The sequence below is a fragment of the Cynocephalus volans genome, chromosome 5, assembly GCF_027409185.1.
Source record: "Cynocephalus volans isolate mCynVol1 chromosome 5, mCynVol1.pri, whole genome shotgun sequence".
Classification (NCBI taxonomy): Eukaryota; Metazoa; Chordata; class Mammalia; order Dermoptera; family Cynocephalidae; genus Cynocephalus; species Cynocephalus volans.
In genome coordinates this window covers 43,055,417-43,077,269 of record NC_084464.1, presented here as the reverse complement: position 1 = coordinate 43,077,269, position 21,853 = coordinate 43,055,417, and the positions used below count along the sequence as shown (strand labels likewise).

The 21,853-nt window shown below is 52.0% G+C and overlaps 2 protein-coding genes across 5 annotated transcripts; both read right to left on the bottom strand.

Annotated features, from left to right (window-relative positions):
* Positions 1 to 593: 593 nt before the first annotated feature.
* VARS2 (valyl-tRNA synthetase 2, mitochondrial) lies at positions 594 to 12,445 on the bottom strand. 3 transcript variants are annotated; one of them, XM_063096812.1, is made up of 30 exons: positions 12,365 to 12,445; positions 11,650 to 11,877; positions 11,439 to 11,520; positions 11,223 to 11,323; positions 10,828 to 10,949; positions 10,648 to 10,714; positions 10,458 to 10,555; positions 9,762 to 9,843; positions 9,478 to 9,597; positions 8,912 to 9,023; positions 8,139 to 8,227; positions 7,551 to 7,641; positions 7,196 to 7,323; positions 6,975 to 7,078; positions 6,663 to 6,744; positions 6,271 to 6,347; positions 6,122 to 6,197; positions 5,334 to 5,439; positions 5,040 to 5,110; positions 4,789 to 4,914; positions 4,461 to 4,565; positions 4,255 to 4,323; positions 4,054 to 4,132; positions 3,819 to 3,946; positions 3,535 to 3,687; positions 2,720 to 2,926; positions 1,611 to 1,722; positions 1,291 to 1,466; positions 1,024 to 1,152; positions 725 to 922 (listed from the first exon to the last, which is right to left on the bottom strand). In XM_063096812.1, exons 2-30 carry the CDS (start codon positions 11,848 to 11,850, stop codon positions 821 to 823), a joined length of 3,195 nt encoding a protein of 1,064 aa, XP_062952882.1. In that variant the 5' UTR covers positions 11,851 to 11,877; positions 12,365 to 12,445; the 3' UTR covers positions 725 to 820. The 3 variants fall into 3 exon arrangements, with proteins under 3 accessions (XP_062952883.1, XP_062952882.1, XP_062952881.1); XM_063096811.1 differs by lacking the exon at positions 12,365 to 12,445 and adding an exon at positions 12,152 to 12,344; XM_063096813.1 differs by lacking the exons at positions 1,291 to 1,466; positions 12,365 to 12,445 and adding an exon at positions 12,152 to 12,344 and having other exon boundaries at positions 594 to 922.
* Positions 12,446 to 12,620: 175 nt separating this feature from the next.
* Positions 12,621 to 18,328, bottom strand: GTF2H4 (general transcription factor IIH subunit 4). Of its 2 annotated transcripts, none has more exons than XM_063096814.1 (14): positions 18,132 to 18,328; positions 17,359 to 17,501; positions 16,983 to 17,087; positions 16,500 to 16,631; positions 16,144 to 16,240; positions 15,963 to 16,051; positions 15,635 to 15,746; positions 15,404 to 15,472; positions 15,137 to 15,220; positions 14,760 to 14,892; positions 14,425 to 14,555; positions 13,678 to 13,725; positions 13,439 to 13,517; positions 12,621 to 12,940 (listed from the first exon to the last, which is right to left on the bottom strand). In XM_063096814.1, the coding sequence occupies exons 2-14, from the start codon at positions 17,496 to 17,498 to the stop codon at positions 12,768 to 12,770; spliced, it is 1,392 nt and encodes a 463-aa protein (XP_062952884.1). In that variant the 5' UTR covers positions 17,499 to 17,501; positions 18,132 to 18,328; the 3' UTR covers positions 12,621 to 12,767. The 2 variants fall into 2 exon arrangements, with proteins under 2 accessions (XP_062952884.1, XP_062952885.1); XM_063096815.1 differs by having other exon boundaries at positions 18,156 to 18,328.
* Between the last annotated feature and the right edge of the window lie 3,525 nt (positions 18,329 to 21,853).

The window sequence follows — 21,853 nt, the reverse complement described above, 5'->3', positions numbered from 1 at the left end:
AAATGGCATTGCGCATCCAGTGCCTTGGAAGACCCAGCCTGGGATAGGCTTTCCATAAAGAGCTACTCGGAGCTGCTGGATAGAGCAGAACTTGGGTGTGGAAGGGCCAGGCCCCTGGATTCCACTGAGATGAGATGAGGTGCTCAGAGTGGGTGCACCTTTGAGTGCGTAACTCACTCAGGGACTGGGCAATGTGTCTCTGTGCTAGAGTCTCAGGTGCACAGAAGGGACAGGGGCACACAATCTCCAGCACACCCAGCAGACCCTCAAGCCTGAAGGAAGTCCCTACTTCTCTCAGCACCTCTGGGGATAGGGCCAAGGAGCAGGGAATCTTCCATTTGGTGAGGCATGCAAGAGGAAGGGTCTGCAGAAGCCGAGGCATTGTCAGTAAGTCCAGGAAGCAGGTGGAACCAGGGACACTGTGCCCACGCCCTACCCCATTACTAGAAAGTTCCTCCTTCCTCCAGTGATGCAGACCTCCTCTTTCCCCAGACCAAGCTCTCAGGGAACTGAGAGGCAAGAAAGTCACCACTAGGGGAAAGGGGGATAAAAGGACCACACACAGACATGTTTAGGATTTTAAAAGTGTTTATCTGAATCTCCTCCTTCCCAAACTTCCAGGTGGGGCTGCACGGGAGGGAGGCCTGGCAGTGAGGTGAGCTTCTTGAGGACACCACGGTCACCATGACCAAGACAGTGTTTCCTCATTTACAAAATGAGAGCAGTGGGCCACATAGTCCAATCGCACCAAAACGGCTGACAAATCTGTTTGTCCCCAAAGATGGGTCTGAGAGGGAGGAAAACAGACAGGGATGGGGAGTTACGGCTTGAGCTCCCCGGGGCCAGGAGACTCCTCCATCAGCTGCTGGAGGTGCGAGGCTGCCCTGTCCAGTTTCGACAGTTCCAATTGTAGGGAAGAGAGCTGGATGAGGAAAGAAGAGGGAGGGTCGGTGCAGGGCATATCCCTCCCAGCCCACACCCCCCCAGGGAGCCAGGCCTCCTGGGGGGCCTGCCCAGCCTCACCCGTTGCTGCATCTGAGTCTCTGCCACCCCTTCCAATGGGGCCTGGGCTAGGAGGCTGTCCAGCTGCTTCTGCAACTTGTGCCTTCGGGCAGCTAGCAGAGGAAGATGTGTCTGCGGGTCCACTAAACCCTGGGGTAGCACGGGAAGAGAAGGCTCGGGCCTCTGCAGCCTGCTCAAGGCCTCCATCTTCTCCATTCTAAGGGCCCTTCCTTTCCTCCCAACATTCTTCCAAATTCCTCCCTTCCCCCTCCGATCCCCACCAGTCACCTGCAGCTCCATGTAGACCTGAAGTGTGCCACTTAGTGCAGCCTGGGCCCAGCCGGTGGGAGCTGCTGTACCTGGGGGTAAGAAGCCCACGGCCCCACAGTGGCCCAGGGTGCCCAGGGGCTCCAGGAAGGACTGGAAGAGGCCCTGCTCCCCAGGCTCAGGGCTCTGCAGCAGCACTGGTGAAGAGCGGGACATTGTCAGGGTCAAGACATCAGCTCCCATCCTGAACCTCCTAACTCTTTGGTCTGCCCTCAAGCTTTCCCTTTTTCCTCATCTGCCTTTTCTTCCTGCAGAGATCAGGAGCTCAGGACCCACCTCACCTCGGGGCCGGGCTGTGGTGAGCTGGTACGTGGCTCGGAGAGCCCTCAGTGCCTGTGCAGCCTCCTGGACCCGGGAGAAGCGCTGCTCCAGCTCGGGCTGGCGCCAGTGCTCCTGGCAAGGGGGTATACAAGTTGGCAAAGGGGCTCCTGGGAGACTCTATCAACTCTCCTGGATCTATCCTCAACACACCCACCCTCACCTTCTGAGGGAAACAGGATCTGTCCTCAACACCATACACAAAATTCACCATATCAAGGAACACGGCAAAAAGTGGGAAGTCATCTAAGAAGCTTTTAAATGATCAGTGATTGATGTCTGTTTAGTTGCTCTGATTGAAGATGGCAAACAGCCAAATATAAATAAGAATTTAAGTATATGATAATTCCTTGAACTTTCAAAAGGAGAGAATGGAACTGAGGACACAAGAGGTGGCAAAAGGGGGACAGGCAGCAGGGGTAAAGAGAAATTGGTAAAGGGCCACAAAAAACGTTTACATGTGTAATGATAAAACTTAAATAATAAATAAAAATTTGAATGTATCATTCAAAGTTCACAAAACCAACTAAGGATAAAATAAATTCAAATAGTTTAAATTTGGGGTGAGGGCTGGCTGGTTAGCTCAGTTGGTTAGAGCACAGACTTATAACCCCAAGGTCATGGGTTCAGTTCCTAGTACCAGCCAGCCACCAAAAATAAATAAATAAATAAATTTGGGGTGAGTTTGTAGCATTTATCCTCTTGAAGTTATTAAATCACACTGAGATTTTAGGGACACCCTGTTACTAACTCATCTAATCCTTATCACAACCATGACATGTACTATCACTGTCCTCAGTTTAAAGATGGGGGAAACTGAAGCACAGTCACACAGCTAATAAGTACCAGTCTAGCAACAGAGTCTTGCTCTTGACCACTATGCCAATACTGCCCCCTAAGACCCTAGAGCTATCCCAGCAACACTGCAGGAACAATCCATCCTCCCAAAGGCTCCACAGTACAGTATAAACCACTACTATAAATGACCCCACAGCAGCAAAGCCTTTTAGAAGGCTGCTCCCCAGCCCTTCACCAGTAGTCTGCTCCAAGAGACCAGGTACCCATGACTCACCAAGCTGTGGGCACTGGGGTAGGGGGCAATAGTGATGCTGGGGGCAGCGGGGCAGCCAGGCCTTTGGGGCAGCCTCTGCCAGAGCTCTTCAGCCAGGAAGGGCATTAGCGGGGCAAGGAGCCGGAGCCCAAGGTCAGCGCAGGAGAACAGGACCTGAGAGGGCTCTGAAGGGCAGGGTGAGCGCGACAGCACCGGCTTCACGGCCTCCTAGGGAGGAAGCCAGGGGTTCAGAGGCCAGGCCCACAGCCTCGTCCATCCTCCACAGTCTGCCCTAACTACCAGTGGGAATGCTGTGGGTAAACAGTGGCAGTTCCTGGGAGGCAGGGACAGGCAGAAGCACTTAGCATCTCTGACACCATCAGCTGTCCCAGGACACTCTGGAGCATGTGAAGAGGGGAAATCCAGGGCAGTGATTCTCAGAGGTGGTGAGAGTAAGACTTGCAGGGAGACATGCATAGTTTAGGAAAAATCATGGAGTATTTGCTTATGAGAAGGGACAGAGGTTAAGGGGATAAGGGCAGTGAACTAGGGCAGTGGTCCGGAGTCAGCAGCATCAGCATCACCTTGGACAAGAAATGAACATGCTCGACGCCCCACCCCAACCTTCTGAAGGAGCCACTCTGCAGTTGGCTGGGCAAGCCGTGGTCAGTGAGCCCTCTGGGGCCCAGCGTGAGAACCCTCAGCCTAAAAGCCACCACTCTCTCTCAGAGCCCAGCATGTGAGTCTTTTCCTACTGAGGGGACAATCAGAAGCTCTGCCATGGAACCCGACTCAAGGGGAACCTGAAGCAGGCCTGCAGGAGTGGCCTTGCTCACCAGGTAGACGTCACAGAGGCTGTGGAGCCAGAAGTGGTGCAGCGCGTGGGTGACCAGTGAGAGCTCCCGGGTGAGGAAGCCCCGCTCGCACTCCCAGGCAGCAAGGGCAAGGCGGCTCAGGATCCAGGCATCCATGGGGCAGGAGGGAGACAGCTGTGGGCAGCGGGGACTTCAGGACCAGGCCAGCTCAGCTCCCACACCCTTGCCTCCTTTCCCTCCAGATGCTGCCTTCAGCCCTCAGACAGCTAACTCCCCCACTCCCAAGCACCTCTGCTTTCTCTCACCTCCTCTGCAGGCTGAGGTACAAATTTCTCCCCTAGGACTTTGAGGATAAAGCGCAGGGCATTCCAGATCTTGTTGCAGAAATGCCGGCAGCTCAGGACCTCCGAGACAGACAGGTGCAAGTCACCCCCTCGAGGGAAGAGAATGGAGGGAGTCTGCTGGGGTGGCAGAGGCACAGAAGTCCTCGATCCCGCCCACTGCCCTCTGCTCACCCCAACACCTCTCACCCCACCTCACCCAGAACTCCATGGGAGCACAGCGTGAATCTCAACGCATCTGTCCCACACTCGGGGATGCCATGAGGAAAGTCCTTTTTCTGCAACCAGAGAAAGAAGAAAGGTGGCAAATGCCTATGAGGCTACAGGGCCAGAGGCCTGGGTTTTGGAGGAAACCAGTGGCCCCAGCTAGAGGTTGGGAGGGGGCAAATGCACAACTCGCCTGTGCTGCAGCTGCAATGGCCAGCTCTGTGGGGTCCAAGCTGCCATCTCTCAGCTTTGCCTGCAGCTCCTGGGGAGAGGGAGTAATTCACAGGTCTAGGTCGAAAGCCCACCTCTACAAGGGTCACACCCACTGTCCCTCACACCACGTCCCTCCCCTCCTCCCTCCCACAACCCCCCTGCCTAGAGCCAGCTCTTCATCCTCACCTGCAGCTCCACCCCACTGATGATGTCCCGGGGGTCCAGCACATTCCCCAAGGACTTGCTCATCTTCCGGCCCTGCCTGTCCCGAACCATGGAATGAAGGAGCACCTAGGGGCACGGAGGGAGTCAACAGAGGGGGTCTTGGACAACTTTTCCCTGGAGAGTCTCCTGGGATCTCTTGGCCTCCGTACTTTAGGGGTTAGGGTGGGAAGTGAACCAGTAAAAAGGAATTGGAAACATGGAAAACACATTAGGGAACAGAAGAAAGGAAGACAGGTTTGGGGGAAACTGGGGAGTCACAGAAAGGGGCAGGGCACCGAAGGGCTGTTACCTTGCTGAAGGGGAGCTGCCCCGTGAGCTGTGTGCCCAGCATAACCATGCGGCCCACCCAGAACAGCAGAAGGTCGTTGCCCGTCTCCAAAAGTGACAGGGGGTAGAAACGAGCAAGATCTGGGGTCTAAGAGGAAAAGACAACAGTGAGAGGCCCAAGCTCCGGCCTGCGGCTATCTGGAGACTGCAGGGCCAGCTGTCCTCCTTCTTCATCATCCCACCACTTTCACTCTCCCTCTCAACCCGTCTCACCTTTTGGGGCCAGCCCAGGGCAGAAAAGGGGAAAAGAGCCGAAGAGAACCATGTGTCCAGGACATCTGGGTCTGCAAAACAGAACAGGGAATGGGGACAACTGGAACCTTGGCTTCTAGGACCTCAGACCGCTGCTGCCCACCCTTCCAGGCCAACCCCCACCCCCAAAACCAGGGCCCTCACCTCTGGCTTCACTCTCAGCTTCCCTAGCCCTACCTTCTCCATCTCAGTCCTGCTCCCTTGTAGACTCAGACGCCCTGTCCCCTCCCCTCCCCTGCCCACTCAAACACTCACCCCTGTCCAGGGCCAGCTCCGCCTCTGGTCTCCCTGTCAGTTCTGCTGCTACCTCCCTGGCTTCAGCCTCTGACCGCCCGACCACCCAACACTCCTCCCTGTCGCCCTGCAAAAAGAGTAAGGTGTGGGGGAGGGGGGAGAAGAGTAACAACTGACAGGTGTTGATAGAGTTTGGATGTGTTGTCCCCGCCAAAACTCATGTGGAAATCTGATCCCCAATGTGGCAGTGTTGGAAATTGATTGAGCCATGGGGGCGGATCCCTCATGAAAGGATCAGTGCTCTCCCTAGGTGAGGGGGGATTAATGAGTGAGTTCTCATGAGAGCTGGTTGTTTAAAGACCCTGGCATCTCCTCCCCACTTGCTTCCTCTCACCATGTGATCTGCTTGTACCCGCTGGCTGCCTGCCACTTTCCACCATTAGTAGAAATAGCCTGAGGCCCGTGCCAGATGCAGATGTCCCAGAATGGTGAGCCAAATAAATCTCTGTTCTTTATAAATTACCCAGTCTCAGGTATATCTGTTATAGCAACACAAACGGACTAATACAGGTGTAAACATCACTGAGTTTCATGCCCTCTTGTGTGGTCTGAGAGTGGCTGGCCCACTCTGGGGGAGAGGGGAAGGAACTCCGGCCCAGACCCAGGAGCTTCCATTGTGCAGTAGGTCACATGACTGAGACCACACGCACAGTAGCAGGCAACAGCCGGGACTGGCACTGGCAGCCCTGACTCCTCAGCTACCCTCTTCCTGCCACTCCCAGGCCTCCCCTCAGCTTCCTCCTACCAACCTTTGCATGCCCCTCCGTGACCAGGTAGGCTGGAATCTGATGGCCCCACCACAGTTGCCGGGAGATACACCAGTCCCTGCCAAGAGATCAGCAGTGACACCTCAGCATAACCAGGGGACTCTCCCCACCTCCATGAAAGCTCCCCTTACCCAATGTGGGAAAACCAGTGCTGCCAGTTCTTCTGGTGGAAGGAGGGGCTCAGCTCCAGGGCCCCCGACTCCACAGCCTGGAGGGAAAAGGGGCTTTAGACAAGGCTTCCCTTCCTGCACGTGTGCCTCCCGGATGGGACAAGTGGCCTCTGAGGTGGTTTTAAAACTCAGAAAGGACTTCCTGGCCTCCTGCAAAGATTCCGGGCTTGAGTGAGGGTTCGAGCCAGCCCTCTCTGGGCCACCTTGCCTCCATCCCACACTACCCTCCTCCCAATTACCGCAGCTAGAGAGGTCTTCAGGGCAGGAGGTTCTCCAGCCTACTGTTTCTCCATCCCAATTCTCAGGGAGCTCCCCCACCCACAGCCCAGTCCTTCCTTGCAGGACAGCCTCACCTTGGCAGCTCGGTCCCCCATTTCCCGGCAGCGGACAAACCACTGGCTCCTCAGTAGGTATTCTACCACATCCCCAGAACGGCTGAAAGGGAGACAGGGTGAGTCCACTGGTCCTCAGGCCCTGTGCCTTCTCCCAGGGACACAGGATCCTACTACAAGCCAGGCCCTCAGCACTGAGGAGACAGCAGCGAATATATCAACACAGAACTTGTATTCTACTGCAGGGAGGGTGGAACCCAGCCTGTCATTGCACATAAGCCTCATCTGTTCCCTTGGGGGTGGCCCTTGATAAAGGATTTAAGATGGGATTACCTGCACAGGCGCAGCACCATGGGGTGCTCCCGGAGGCCCCGGAACAGGCCCCGCTCCCTCAGCGCAGACATAATCTTTTCCCGGGCCACAAATCGGTGAAGACCCTGGGGAAAATGGCAATGGTGAAAATGAGAAGCCTCTAGAGAAACAAGAAAGTGAGAGGGGGAAGGAGAGGAGGAGGGTGCCCCCAAAGGATGAGGTAACACTGAGTCTGGTATCACCTGCAGCCAGTCCCCACAGAGAGAGGTCATGGTCCCATCCTCTGCAATGACACTCAGGGGGCTCAAGCCATGTCGGGCCCCCATCTCAGCATCGGCAGGACTGTGAGCTGGAGTCACCTTCACTGCCCCTGGGGGAGCACAACTACAGTGAGCAAGAACCTCACCTTGGCTTCTTCTCCAGCTGTATTATCATCGCTCACCCCGCCCCTCTTCTTCTCTGTCTATGCCTTTTTGTTCCCCACTACCCATTCAGACGACCCTATACTCTCTGCCCCATGATCCTCCTCCTCCTCCTGGCTCCCTCCCCTCTCCCCAGAACCCTCAACTCTCTCTCCCTCCCCTGATCTCCACTCACCTGTGCCCACATGCGGCTGAACAGCAGAGTCTGTGATGAGGGGGAGAAGCTGCCCTGTCAAGGGGTGACGAAGCCAATGCCCGTGTAGATGCTGAAGGGAAGGGACAGAGATCAGGGACAGGCATGAGGGTGGGGTGGAAAGGACTGGGCTGAACCCCAGGAATCAGAGGGTGGAAACCAGAAGGTAAAGAGCTGGAGCAAGGTCAGCACACGTTTTCTTAAGGGACCAGAGTGTATATACTTTAGGTTTTGGGGCCAAGAGGCAAGTTAAGTCTCTGTACAATTACTCTGCTCTGACACTGTAGCTGAATTAGATAATATATATAATGGCAGCTACAGACAATGCACAAATGACAGAGTGTGGCTCATACAAAAATAGGAAGCAGGCTGGCTTTGGTCCACAGGTCGATTTGTCAACCTTTGTGCTACAGAAAAAGTTTAACATCAAGAAGAGAAGGGAGTAGAATCTGAGCCATTGCAGAGCTGAGATGAGACAAGACGACTTAGGAAAGGAAAGCAGAAGTAGGAGGGAAGGAGCTACCATCTTCAAAGGACAGGAAGAGAAGGCAATGGGCCGCTGCATATTACTGTGTATCGAGAGTCCTCGGGATGAACAGCCACGGCCACATCTCCAGGCAACGTCTCTGGCCTCGTGGTTCCTACCACGACCTCTGCATCTGAAGACAAACATTCAAGCACTAATAGCTGGTCATCACCCTCATTCCTCACTCCCGACATAGCTAAAGCCAATAGAACTGGAAAAGGGCAGGTGCAGGGAGCAGTCGACATGAAGCAGGTCCCCAGGAATAACTAGAGAACAAGAAGCAGTGTTGATGGAAGCCTGGGACTTCCTGTAAGCTCATGACCAGAAGCCCGAGAGGGTGTCTGGTGCTAAGGAATTCCTCGATAACTGCATGGGAGAAATGGGGACAGCACTAAAAAAACAACTAGAATCCTTGCTGGGTGCCCAGCGGACAGTGGGGATTCTCAGTGTCCGAATCACAAATGCTGCACATTCTTCAGGGCTAGCATCAGCTCCTCCTATAAGCAACTTCCTCTGGCTATTCCAGCTCATGTATCTTCCCCTTCTCTGAACTCTTTAGAACACTTACTGTACAAACCACACTTTAGAACTGATCTTTTGTCTCTTTCCTTGGGTAGCAGATTCCTGCAGAATTACACCAAGCTCCCAAAGGGCAGTGACCACATGCACTTTTCTTACATCCCCAGAATATCCTGGGTAAGTGCCCACAATGATGTGAACACTACCAAGGTTCACGTGAGTTCCCAGCAGCCCAACGTAGGCACAAGAAAACCGGGGAAACCGGTAAGTGGGCGACCCTTCAGAGGACTACACGCACCAGGCTCTCCATCCACGGGGAAGGCAACAAACAGTAGGAAGCCAAAAGACACAGGGGTGGGGCAGCCGGGCAATAGAAGCTCCGTACGGCCAGACAGGGGCCGGCTCTCCACCTGGAGGTGTTGAGGAAGCTGGGTCAGAGAGCAGCCCTCCTGCAAAGCTCATATCCAGGCTTCCCACCGCCACTCAGCTGTCCACCCCAGCCTCCCTGCAATCCATCTAAAAGCCATTCAGAGGATTTGAGAGCCACCCCCTCTCCCCTCACTCAGTTTTGTGCAGTCACAATTACAGTAAATATTCATTAAGCAGTCAAGCCACGGTCAGGTGTTGTGCTGAGCACCTTACATGAGTTCTTATTTAATTTTTACAACAACCCCCTAATGCAGGCATTCCATCGTCTCTAATTAACAAATTGAGGAGGTTAAACAAGACTAAATAGCCCGCCAAAAGTCACACAGCTGTTAGTGGCAGGACTCAGACTTGAATCCAGGCAGTCTGGCTCCAGGGTCTGACCTCTAACCACTCAACTACCCTTTCTCAGAGGTCTCACTTCTTCCTCTGCCTCACCTCAATGTCTGAGATGGCTGATCTTAAAGCACATGACCAGTTGACAAGCTGATGGCTCCGGTACAACAACCCCGCCTTGTAGAGCCGCACAAAGGCTTCGGTCACAGCCACTGAAGAGCCCTAGAACAACCTGGGTGTCCACATATAACAGCCGCTTCCCAGCCCAGTCAGGGACCCAGGCATTCCCACCTCCCTGCCCCAACAGACCCAACAACCCCCTTCCCCACACAGAGCCCTAAACACCCCCACTAACACCCACAGGGACTAAGGCACGGAACACTCACAGCATCCATGGTAAAACGTTCTCGATCCCAGTCCAGGGAGGCACCCAGAGCTCGCAGCTGCTCACAGATCTCTCCACCTTTCCTGTGCCCAGAAAGATCCTTGTCAGTAAATATGTCCCCAGCACCTCCCATGTGTACCAGGCCCAGTGATGTCCCCAGCAATGCCGAGTGCTGGAGGAAAATAAAAAGTGAGTATAGCATTGATGTAGCCTCTAGAAGCTAATGGAGAAAGGCTCACAAACCCAGTATGGGGCTTTCTATGAAATTAAAAGAAGCATAAAGTTCTACAGCAAGAGGAGCAGCCAATTTGTAGAAAATCCAAGGAAGTTACACAGAGAAGATGGCACGTGGTAAGAAACCTGGGAAAATGAGGATAATTTCATGGGAATGGGAAGGTCAGTATGTGAGAGCGGAAGAGGTAATGAAACCTAGACAAAGAAAAATGGGATAAGTAGACGGAAACAATATATATACACACACACGTTAATGTGTATATTTTAATGTATATATAGTACACACACACACACAGAGCTTTAAGACTCCAGCAAATTCTAAGGAGCTACACAGCTTACATCTCTGAGGAAGTGAGGGACATACTAGGAAGAGCCAAGGACCACAAGTTAGGAGAGAAAGTGGTGGGAAGCAAGGACCCAAACCTGCCACATCGGGCCCTCCAGCCTGGCCTGTCATACTCACGCCTCCTTCCACTGCCACACCTCCCTGAGGAAGTCTTCCCGGCTCAGCTCGTGTCTCCTCACCCCCTGCTCCTTCCACAGCTGTTTCTCCACCACAGCCTGCAGTAGGATTAGGGCGCAAATGAACAGTCAGATTGCTCAGGGGGAAATCACTTTCACCCAAGAAAAGGAAAATGTCACAAAAGACATACTTGTGTAGCAATTCCTGCATGATCTGTGCCAGGCACCCACAGCACCTGATCCCCACGCATCCGGTGCCTGTAACAGAAATACCCTTACCTGAGCCCCTAGGCTTACATGTTTATTCTCCCTCATTCCCGCACTTTCTACTTCCCCTCCTAGAACTCAAGCAGCCCCCATTCCCCTCTCACCAGCGCACAAGGGCGTCCTGTATGGCCACCGTGAGTGCATGGCCGATGTGTAGGGAGCCAGTGACATTGGGCGGTGGGATACACATGGAAAAGGTCTTCCCTGTGGACTGGGGCAGCCGGGCCTAGAAGGAGAAAAGCCAAAGGGCAGAGAGGATTGGGTGTCACCTGGGGGAATAGCACCCTCTGGTGTCTCCAAGGCAGGAAGAAGTCTAGGATAGAACTGTCCTGCAAATAACAGGAAGGGGATGGGAGGGGACCTGCCAAAAAAAACCTTTGGAGACTCCAGGGGCCAAAAGAAGACAGGGTCTGCAATGTGAGCTCGACTCTGAGGCTCAGTTGTGCTCAAGGACCACTCTGTCCTGGAGAGCATTTACCCCTCCCTGACAGGTACTAACCTGATATTCTGGTTTGAAAAAACCCTCTCGCACCCACCATGGGTACCAGGCAGCTTCAACATATCGGGGGCTGTATGCAGGAGGCAGGGGCCCAGAGACATCTGTGGAGATGGCAGAGAGCTCCACTAACTACCAAACTTTGTTCCCAGGCTGCATTTCACAAACCAAATGGGCAACAAAAATGTGACAGAAAAGGCCTTCAAGTTCTCTAGTTACCTTTCTTTTCACCAGGTTCTGTAGGGATTTCATACAATATTATCTCCTTAGGACTCCAGGCCTTACTAGATTCTGCAAGGGACTGCAAGGAGGGAGAAGGAGGACGGGATGCAATTAATAGAATATCCCATCCATCTGGATTCCAGCCCGAGTTTCCTCCAGCCCCCTCCCAAGCCTTAGAGACCCAAAGACAAGCTGTCCGGCTCCTAACCTTGCTCTTCCCGACTCTCCCAGCTTCCAGCGCCGCCTGCTTCTCTCGCAGGCGCTTCTGTTTGGCTTCTCGGTTCCTCCGGGAGATGGGAGATCCATGGGGCTCTGGCTGTGTAGAAAGGGGATGGGACCTGGGGAGGCCCCGTGAGGGCCTCAGCCCCCAAAGTGGTGGTCGAAAAGAGGCCAGAGGCAAATGAGGCATCAGGAGTGTTTGGAAAGGGACCCAGATCTGTTCCGGACAGAGAGCACATTAGGAGGATATGGGGATTGGGGAGAGTCACACCCCCTAAAATCACTCCCCTTATTCCTTATTCCCTGCCTCCTACTATCACTGGTCTAAGGGTCTATCCCTTCCCACACGACCCTTCCTCCTTGAGGACTGGAGTGCTTGGTGTCAATGGGGAAGAAACCCTGGAGCCACAAAGACCAGGGCTCTTCTGGAGCAGGGTCGGAGTCGCTGACCCTCAGCCTAGGCATCTACGACACGGCTGTGACACACGTACGGGAGAGGCCTCGAGGACTGAGGACGATGCTGCGCACCCGCGCTCCTAAAAGCCAGCAAGCAGTTCCTCAGGGTCCCTGCGATCTCCGCCTGCCCACACGCCGCCCGCAGTGCCGCTAGCCCTGCGCGGCCGGGCCTTCCCGCCCGTCCCAGCGCGTGGGCCCTGGTCCCGCAGCGCCTCCCACTTCCTGGAGGCCGTCCGGCGCGCGCTCACCCGGCGACTCCGCCACAGTCCCAGGACGCCCCGCGGCGGGAGGAAAGAAAGGTCACCTGCGAAGCCCACCCGGTAACTTGACCAACCACCCGCGCGGCGCCTGGAGGTGGAGCCCGCGCGGCGCATGCGCAGTAGCTGGCCTCGCCTCGCCCCGCCCGGCCCGGCCCGGCCCAATTGCTGTCGACGCCAAGAGGGAGAGGAGGGAGTCCACCGTGGAGCTGGAAACCTCATAGGAAGGCACCCGGGGCTGCAGAACTCACTTCCATAACTTTATTAAATAAGAAAAATCCCGACGTGTAAGTAAAAAACACCTGAGTTCAGCAGCCGCGCCCGCCGTCACGCTGCCGCCTCGCCCGGTCCCGCCCGCCCCGGTCCCGGTCCGGTCCCAGCCCCCGTCCCGCACTCAGGAGCTGTGTTTCTGCCGCTTCCAGAAGCGCTTGACGTCGCTGTGTCCGGCCGGGGTCACAACCATGAGCCGCTTGGCCGAGTTCTCGAACACCAGCACGCCCAGCTCCCGCGCGTGGGCCAGCAGTAGCTCAAAGTCCACTTGAGACAGGAACTGGTTATACAGCACGCCTGGGGCGGCAGGACGGGAGGCGCGGGGAGAGAGGAGAGATGTAGAGAATGTGAGGCCGGAGCTCCACGCGCCCGGGAGTGATCTCAGCCTCTTCGTGGCAGCCTCAGCGGTGGTCTGGCCTTGTCCCCAGCGCAGTTTTAAAAACCAATTCTCTGTGCCTGTCTGCTCAGGGGCTTATCTTAACACAATGTGATCCAGCCATATTCAGAAAGGCAACATGATACAATAAGAAAACCTATTAATGCTCACCAAAACCAGAAAAATACTGCAGATTATCCCTCCCACTTGCCCTCTCCTACCTAAATCCAGTTGCACTGATTGAGGACAATTTTTCATTGCTACTGACTCACCCCAAAATATAAAGTGTCTTGCCAGCATTTCTCTCAGACCATGCAGTAAACGAAAAGTAAAACACACGAAAAGCTTTTTCAGCTCAAGACAACTGTCTACCCTTCCTCCAGCCAAGGACCAAGAATGGGCCACCAGAAGCCACTCACCCTCAGTGAACCGGAGTCTGTCCCTTTCCAGCTCCCACAACCTAATCTGGTCCGTGATGGTGGGGGGCAGCACTGGTGTCTGCGGGGGCAAAGGTTGACTGTAGGGATTCAAGTATACTGCCCCAGACAACCCACCGTCCACTCATTCCCCAGATTTGGATGCCTCTTTTCCTTTTCCATCATTTCATGGCCAGGTGCCAGGGGCTCCCAGCCTCTGGCATCTTGGTGCCTCTCTGTACCTGTTTGAGCATCACTGGGTGGGCCCTTGTCCTTAGGAAATGGATTATCTAGGAAAACAGACAAGAATGGGATGAGGGCTCAAGCAAAAGAGCAGGAAAGCCATCTGAGCTGTCACCTAATGTCAATGGAACATCAACTTACTGTTTAAAAACTCATAGCCATGTCTCTGTCATCAACTCAACCCATCCCTATTCAGCTGTTATCTCAGGTTGCTGCTCCCACTGGTTATGTCTGCTATTCTTTCTCTGGCACATTTGCCCTTTCCATAGTCTTGTTTTGTTTTTCTTTCTTAAAAATAGCAGCAGCTACTATTTTTTGAGTACTTACTGCATGGCAGGCTCTGAGCTAAATGCTTTACTTTTGTTCTCTCATTGAATCCTCCCAACAACCCTGTGAGGTGAGAACTGTCATTTACCACAAGAGGAAACTGAGGCTCACAGAGGTGAAGCAACAGTTTATGCAGTTTAGGCCCAGTTTACACAGCTAAGAAGTGGTAGTGCCAAGACAAAAATATGGAGCTATATCTCCTCCCTCCCATGTTTTGTTTTGTTTTGTTTTTTGCTTCAAGGGCCTGCCTATTCCCACACCTAAAGCCCTGATTTCTCCTCATGTGCCTGGTGCTCAAACACAGACAACTCACCACCACCTACTGTAACAGGCACTGGTCTCCCGTAATGTGACAAGCCTGAATCCCACAGCCCAAGTGTAGCCCGTCTTCCCACCCCCACTTCCCTCCATGGGAATACCTGTTGGGCTGTGATGCCACTGGCAATGGCCTGCTGCACACTCTCCCGAGTCACCTGAGCCACCACCATGTTGGGGAAGCGATAGAGCATCTCAGAGAAGAGAGCAATGAGGGCGATCTGCAGCTCCGACTCTGACCCAGGGGTAGGAAGAAAGGATGAAGAGGCTACCCTATACCCAGACCCCCTCAAGCCCTTCCTTCAAGTGTGATGAGAAATGTCAGAAAGCTCCATAAACAGCCAGGTAAACAGAACAAAAACTGGTGTTCCCTCCTGCTTCCTTCCCCCTCCAGCTCCCTCTTGCAGCCTGCTCTCCCAGGGGCCCTGTCCGGCCTCACCTGTGTAGGCATACAGTCGGTAATTGGTTTCCACAACAATGAAGCCTGGCTGATGCACAGTGCCCCCAGCTCCAGAGACCCCTGAGGAGAGATTGATGGCCAGGCGCGTGGGGTAGTAACGCCGAGATTTCCTCTGGAAAGGACGGGGAAGAGCAAATGTCATCTCTCAGGTGTCACTGCCCCACACCTTCTGCCTCAGACATCAGATCCCTCCCGGTATACAGAACCTCAACCTTCACCTTATCTCCACCAAGGGACTCAAGTATTCAATCCTGGCAACTGCTTCTTGCTGCCCCAAGACCCCACTCCTTTTCAAAGGCCAAGGCAACACACCACCCTTCTTCTTCCCTGGAAGCCATGGATCTGAGTGCTCATACCTTCCTCTGGAAAACAAGCCCAAACTCACGCAGATGTTGCAGGAAGTTCAATAGAGAATCACTCATACCTTCCACAGAATAATCCTGAGGAAGAGAGGTGGCCAGCTGGGGTCCAAAACACATCTCATCCTCTCTCCCCCAACCCCATACACTGAGTCCCTCTTTCCCCACTTCTGGTCACTATGTGTTCATTTTCATCTTCTCACTCTGTTGCCCCACAGCCTGATTTCCCCTTCCCATCTCCATACCCTCCAGCCCCCTGCTTACCTTGCCCAGAGTGGAGAAGCTGAGCTGGAAGAGGAAGGAAAGAATCTCCACTAGGTCCATGCCCCGGCTCTAGGGAGAAAGGGGCAAAGACAAAAGAGGAGAGATGGAAGGGAGAAAATGGGAGGAGAGGGATAGAGAGGAGAAAATCTGGGAACAGCGTCTGTAGGCGGCAGTCACTCAGTCAGACCTGAGGAGAGCAGAACATGCTGGCAACTGGCACCAGCTCCTCACCTGGGCTGTCTGCAGATACTGCAACATAAAGTACCAGAGCTGGGCAGGGGTATCCAGCAACAGGAACTGGAAGCCAGCAGAGGTAATGCAGGGCGGCTCCCCAGGCTCAGTGCTAGAGACAGAGGGGGCAATGATGGAGATGTGCAGAGAAAGGCGACTAGCTCCACTTGTCCTCTCACAGCTCTTCTTGGTATCTCTGGCTGTACTCCACTCAGCTGTCCTTTTTCAGTCAACTCTCTCCAATCCTGACTCACCCCAGACACACAGTTTATCAGGGACCCAAGGAGATGGCAAAGCAGAGAGCTGTTGGCATGTCTGGCTTCCTCACCTCTTCATAAGCCCAGCCTGGCTGAGGAGCTGAGCCAAGTCCTGGCTGACAGCTGCACTGGGGGAGCCCACCATGAAGTGCAAGACCACCTGGGGAACAAAAGAGAATGGAGAGACCAATGCCACTAAGGGCTATGGGAAGCAGAAGCACACCAGAGATATGCAGAGTCCCAAGTCCTCACCTCCCATCGCTCCTCAGCGTACTTGTCAAGTGAGGGAACGTCCCGAGCGTGCTTGTCTGGTCCCAGCTGACTTGTGTCATCAGACCAGGCCTTCCCCCTATGGCCAGGATGGACCAAGAGTAAGGAACCCTGTCTGTTCCCTGCTGCCCCCCTGTCCTCTTTCCACCTTTATCCCCATGGGCCATGAGTGGGAGACATTTTCTGTACCATGCAGTACATTTGGTCCAACTTATTCCTAAAGGAGCTTCCAAAAGGGGAGCCCACAAGGTTCTCGGAGGCCCCTCCGGAGCTTCCCCTCCAGCAGTTAAATTACTAGTTCCCCTGGCTTAGCTTAGGAAGAGATGTAAGTGACATACCCACCCAGAAGGGCAATGCGGAGGTTCTGGCGGAAGATGGGGTTGAGAATGAGGCCCTGGAGACCACCAGGGAGCAATTGGGTGTGCCAGATACGGAGGCCGCTCAGCAGTCCTGTACTTTCCTCCTGAGCCCTGGAACAGGAGAGACGTGAATGGGGTGTCTGGAGAACAAAAAGAAGGAGCCCATAAAGGCCTCCATTTCTTCATTTTCTAAACTGGTGGTCCTTGGAAAACTGTGCCACCGAGTGAAATCAATGTCTTCTTAAGACAAATATCTTTATTGCAACACCTATCAGAGCCTTGTTATAGACATCATAACTCTCCAAGAAGGAAAATACAGTATCAGAGTTTCCCAAACTTACTTAATTACAAGTTTTGTGGTATCCCTATTAATATTTCCTGGAAGTATCCCAAGGAACAGCAGTTTGGGAAATCTAGCTGTTGAGAAACTTGTATATGGTTGAGAATGCAAGAGAGACTCACTTGCTGAATTCCTTCTTCACCCACAGGGCTACAGCAGCTTGTGGCAAAGGCTGCTCCAGAAAGAGCATCCGCATCACCCAGTTCTTAGCTAAAGGTGGGAGCTCCCTGTAGGTGGGTAGAGGTTAAATGTTAATATCAGAAGCTGCCTTTTATCTGTATCTCTGCCCTTAACTGCCTCTGAAACATCTCATCTCACCTCCCCACACACCTTTACCAGTCCTGTTGTCCCCACAAACTCTATTTTGGCCTGCCACACTTTGGAGTAATCTCCAAGCCCCTCAGGGTTGCTAAGCTTCTACCCCTAAGAACTTATTCCAGTCTGCAGGTCCCCTTATATTTCCTTACGATGGTCCCTCCCATGAAGGGTGCTCCTCACCTGAAGACAGCCAGACAAGTGGCAGGGTGCCCATACAATCGGTCCAACACTCCAGGGCTCAGGCCCCCTAAGAATTCCTGCAGATTCCTGCATTGCAGGTGTACTCGGTTCAGTCCACCCCTTGAAGGGGTGCTCTCCATTACCTGGAAGATGCAAGTGTTTAGAAGCACATTTCCACGATCCATACCAGTGTCACCTCTGACCTTCCTTATTCTGATTCTAAACCCATCAGCCCCCACCATAACACCGTCTTTTCTGTGGTTTCCTTTCCCATGCCACTCATCTCCTCTGTTTCTCCAAAACCTGATCAACCTCCCTCCTTTCCTGCCTCCTCGCCCCACTTCTGCCCTCTACTCCAGTCTTCTCTCAAATTCTAAGTGACAGAATTACTAGTTTTCCTATACTTACAAAATCATTTTGTATTTCAATTACTTGTCTCATCTTTAGCTGAGTAATGACAAACTTGAGCCCAGTGCTCTCTCTCTTCCACCACTCCTGATCAAGTCAGTCTATAAGCTCCAAATCTGTCAGTCCTTCGCATCTTCTATTTCTTAGCCCACTTCTTCCGCTCGTCACGGCAATAAACTACCTCTCCTTTTCATGCTTCCCAGATCTAAATCCGCCTCTTTCCCCTTCCCCACAAGTCTACTTCACCCCATTCACCCTGACCCACAACATCTGATTTCCTAACTTCTCCCCTACTTTCCTGCCACTCTACGCCTCTCACTCAACTCTTATACTTCCGCCACCCCCGCCCTCCTGGGCCCCCTCACTTTGTATAGATCCTCCTCGCGCACCCCGAGTCTCGAGCAGTCGCTTAATAGGAGCCAACGTCTCTCATTGGCTCCCGGAAATAGGGGGAAGAATGGTGAAAAATGCGAGAAAAAGATGGGGAGAGCGACAAAGGATTTCACAGAAGCCCAGAGTGGAGAATTCAGAAGAGAAGGGAAGGAGGGGGGAAAAGTGCGGAGGATGAGAATAGGGGCTGCACCCGCCCGCCGCGGGGCATACTGGGAATGGGAGTCTTGTTCTGCTTCCTCCGGAGCCGGCTGACGCGCGTCTGACTACATATCCCGAAAGGCACCAAAGGGAAGCCGAGAGGCGAGAAGTTGGGTTTTAATTGTGAGCGCCGGACACACGAGAAGCTGGGCTAGTAAGTTCCGCGGTCTTTTCCACCCAATCCGCCAATGGCACTTCTAACCCGCTTGGCCGTGAGAGTAGAAGTGCCCCGAAGGCTTCCTGGCGGAGGCGCGCGGAAGCGGCTGGGTGGTGAGGCGTTTGGCCTTAGGCCACAAACTGGGTTCCTTGAGCTCGGTTGCTTCCCGTAAAATCGGGATAATGCACACGCCAGAGCGTCATCGGTAGTTAACGATCAACACGGTCCAGTGCGCCTTACTTGGCACGTAAGTACTCAAATTTTAATTTCTGCAATCACCATGCTTCTAACCTGTTTAGTTAGAAGATCCTAATAAATACAGTTTTTAAAAGAAACCAATTATTCTGATTTGATTTATGAACCTTCTGCAGGAAAAGGCAAGGGAAGGTCTTCAGCCAAGGCCAGAGCTATACGTTTCCCCAAATTCCTATAAGCAAATTCTATTATTCCCACTTTACAGACTTGAAACTCAAGAGAGATTTAAAAAGTTGCCTACAATCAGACAGTGAGAAAGTGTTCAAGCTGGGATTTGAAGTACATTTGCAAGAGACCAGAGACCAAAGTGGTAAGGACTGTGTAAGTATGTTATGCTTTTGTAGATACCCATGTTTGTTCTGTTCCCTGTTTCTTTAGCAGTCAATATTTAAAATCCTCAAAGAACAACACAAAACTGACAGAGCTGCTTTATGGCAAACGTTAAGTAAGGTTAAAAGACAAATTACAGTTTGGGAAGAAATGGTTTATGAAATAGACAAGTAATAGGAAAGCTCTTACAAAGCAATAAGAAAAGGAAACAATAGATATATTGGCAAAAGAAGGAACAGGCGATAAACTGAAGAAATACAAATTCCTTTTAAAGAGACGAAAGACTGTCAACCTCATTAGCAATTAAGGAAGAGTAAGCTAAAGAAACATTTTAAAATATCAGAAATTAAAGAAACAATAAAAGATTAGCAAAAAAGAAAAAAGAAATTAGTTGACAGCCTCAATGTCGGCCAGGGTGTAGGAGCATAATCATACACTTGTTGAAGTTTGACACCGGCATGCCTTTGAAAGGTCAATTTGGCAGTATCTATCAACACTTTTAATATAACTGCCCTTTGACCTAGCAACTCCATCTTTAGGAATATGTCATGCTGAAATTCTCCCACTTGGGTACAGAGATATACCTGCAAAGATTTTTATTGATGTGTGTTTGTTGTTGTTCTCTGAAAACAATGGAAACAGCCCAAATGTCCATCATTGAAGGTAGGTTAGATAAAATGTAAGTCATTGCAGCAATGTAGAATACTGGGCAACCCTTAGAGAAGAGGTCATTCTGTGCATTCTGGCCTGGAACCATGTACGACCCATCATTAGGGGGAGAAAAACAAATTACAAAACAGCATACACAGTCCAATGCCATCTTTGTAAGAAGCTTTTATGTATGTGTGAAACTGAAAAAGGCCATATGCTTCATTCTGAAGGGAGCAGGCAAGGGGGAGCTGGCCAGACCCTGTCATGGTTCCCTGCATGCTAAGACTGCACCATTCAGTTTGGTAGCCGCCAGCTACCTGTGGCTATTTAAACTTAAATTAACTAAAATAAAATTTAAAATTCAGTTCCTAGTTGCACTAGCCCTATTTCAAGCTCTCAGTAGCCATAAGTTTCTAGTGGCTACCTATTGGACAGTGCAGATATATACCATCTTGGTCATCATGGAGAGCCTTGCTGTTGGAGAGCCCTGCTCTGAGGGATGCAGTGGGTGAGGGCAGGATGTCTGGTGGCAGGAACTGAGCCAGGCTGAGTTCTGGCCTTAAGGAAGAAAATCAGCCTAATGAACCAGCTGGGCCTAAGAAGGGGTCCTTGGAGCTGAAACTGTGGAAAGAGCTTCTTTCCACAGTCCTGTCAAGCACAGTTTTCTCTAGCCTGTGTTTGAGAATTCCTGTACTGGATAGGTCACCACCTCCTCTCCTCTGGTAGCATCCTGGAAAGAACAGATAGGAAGGAGCCAACAGGCCCACTTCCCACCAGCTTCACTGTTTACTGGCTCTGCTACCTTGGGCAAGTCGCCTAACCTAACAGAGACATTTTCTTCTCTGGGATATGGCAATAATTTTTACTACTTCATATATTGTTGTATTAAATAAGATATAATATGTAATAAACTATAATACCTGGCATATAGTGGGTATTCAGTAAAATATTATCATTTTTCTATAACTTTTACTTACAAATTCTAGTTCTGTAACTACACAGAATCTCTTATGTTAGCCCTTCAGATATTTGACACAGTTCTTTCAACCAATTTTATTGAGCCCCATGTTCCAGAATTTGCCCTTGTGTAGCTTGTGGTCTAGTGGGAGAGGCAGGTATAAAAAAAAATACATGCAAAGATATATGTAAAATCGCACCTGTAGGAAGTGCTACAGAGAAGAGTTTCATGTGCTCTGAGAGCATCAGTAGCGGATTTCAGCTTGTTGAGGAAGTCAGGGAAGACTACTGAAGGGCATGCAGGAGTTAATAAGCTAATGACCATAGGGAACATTTTCGGGGGGGAGGGGGGACAGTATGCTACAAGGGCCATGTGGCAGGAAGGACAGTGGCCCACTGGCGGAAGCTGAAAAAAGGCCAGGAGTACGTAGAGGGGAGGGAGAGGGTGAGGGAGGATGCTGGAGAGGCATGTGGGGGCCGACCTTCGCCAGGAAGATTTTATTCTTTAAGATCAATGAGAAGCCACTAAAGGTTTGAAATAAAGAAGTGAGGTCAGATTTATATGTTTTAAAGATCACTCTGGTTGCAGGGGTGCAAACACACCAGACAGGAGCAGGAACAGATCCGGGGTGACCAATTAGGAGACTACTGTAGTGGTCAAGCAAGGTGGAGGCACTGTGTGCCAGGAGGGCGATGGAGACAGAGAGATGATGAGTTCCTGGGAGATTTGGGAGGCAAAATCAGCAGAGCTTTTCTGCTGGACTGGACTTGGCAGCCAAGGTTATGGATGACACTTTGTGCAGCTGACTGGATGCTGCTGTCACTCGCTGAGTCAGGGAACCATGGATGCAGGAAGAGCAGGTTTGGACATGCAGAAGCTGAAGTTCAAATGAGCTTCAAGTGGTTATATAGGCCTTGCGCTTAGAGAGTTCTGGGCTCTGATTCAGAAGTTGTCAGCTCACTGCTGTAGCTTCCATTGCTCATTATTCTGGGTTCTGACCTCTAAACTCTCACCTGTCAGTGCCCATCTTAAATCATGGTGCAAAGTAGTCTATTAGATCTATGACCTGGGCCCCGAGGGCCTGTTAGTTCAACCTCAGATTAAATTATCTTTATCGTTATCCTCATTATTCCAGTTGGCTTATT

What these genes read in the sequence shown, in the direction of transcription:
- VARS2 (XM_063096812.1), bottom strand. Translation starts at nt 11,850, where the DNA reads ATGCCTCATTTGCCTCTGGCCTCTTTTCGACCACCACTTTGGGGGCTG. An exon ending in CCCCGTGGATGGAGAGCCTG is followed by an intron (nt 8,228 to 8,911) that starts GTGCGTGTAGTC and finishes GTTTGTCTTCAG; the next exon opens with ATGCAGAGGTCGTGGTAGGA. An exon ending in TGGGGGACCGAGCTGCCAAG is followed by an intron (nt 6,348 to 6,662) that starts GTGAGGCTGTCC and finishes TTTTCCCTCCAG; the next exon opens with GCTGTGGAGTCGGGGGCCCT.
- GTF2H4 (XM_063096814.1), bottom strand. Translation starts at nt 17,498, where the DNA reads ATGGAGAGCACCCCTTCAAGGGGTGGACTGAACCGAGTACACCTGCAA. An exon ending in AGTATCTGCAGACAGCCCAG is followed by an intron (nt 15,473 to 15,634) that starts GTGAGGAGCTGG and finishes CTTTCTCCCTAG; the next exon opens with AGCCGGGGCATGGACCTAGT. An exon ending in CCGACTGTATGCCTACACAG is followed by an intron (nt 14,556 to 14,759) that starts GTGAGGCCGGAC and finishes CCCCTGGGTCAG; the next exon opens with AGTCGGAGCTGCAGATCGCC.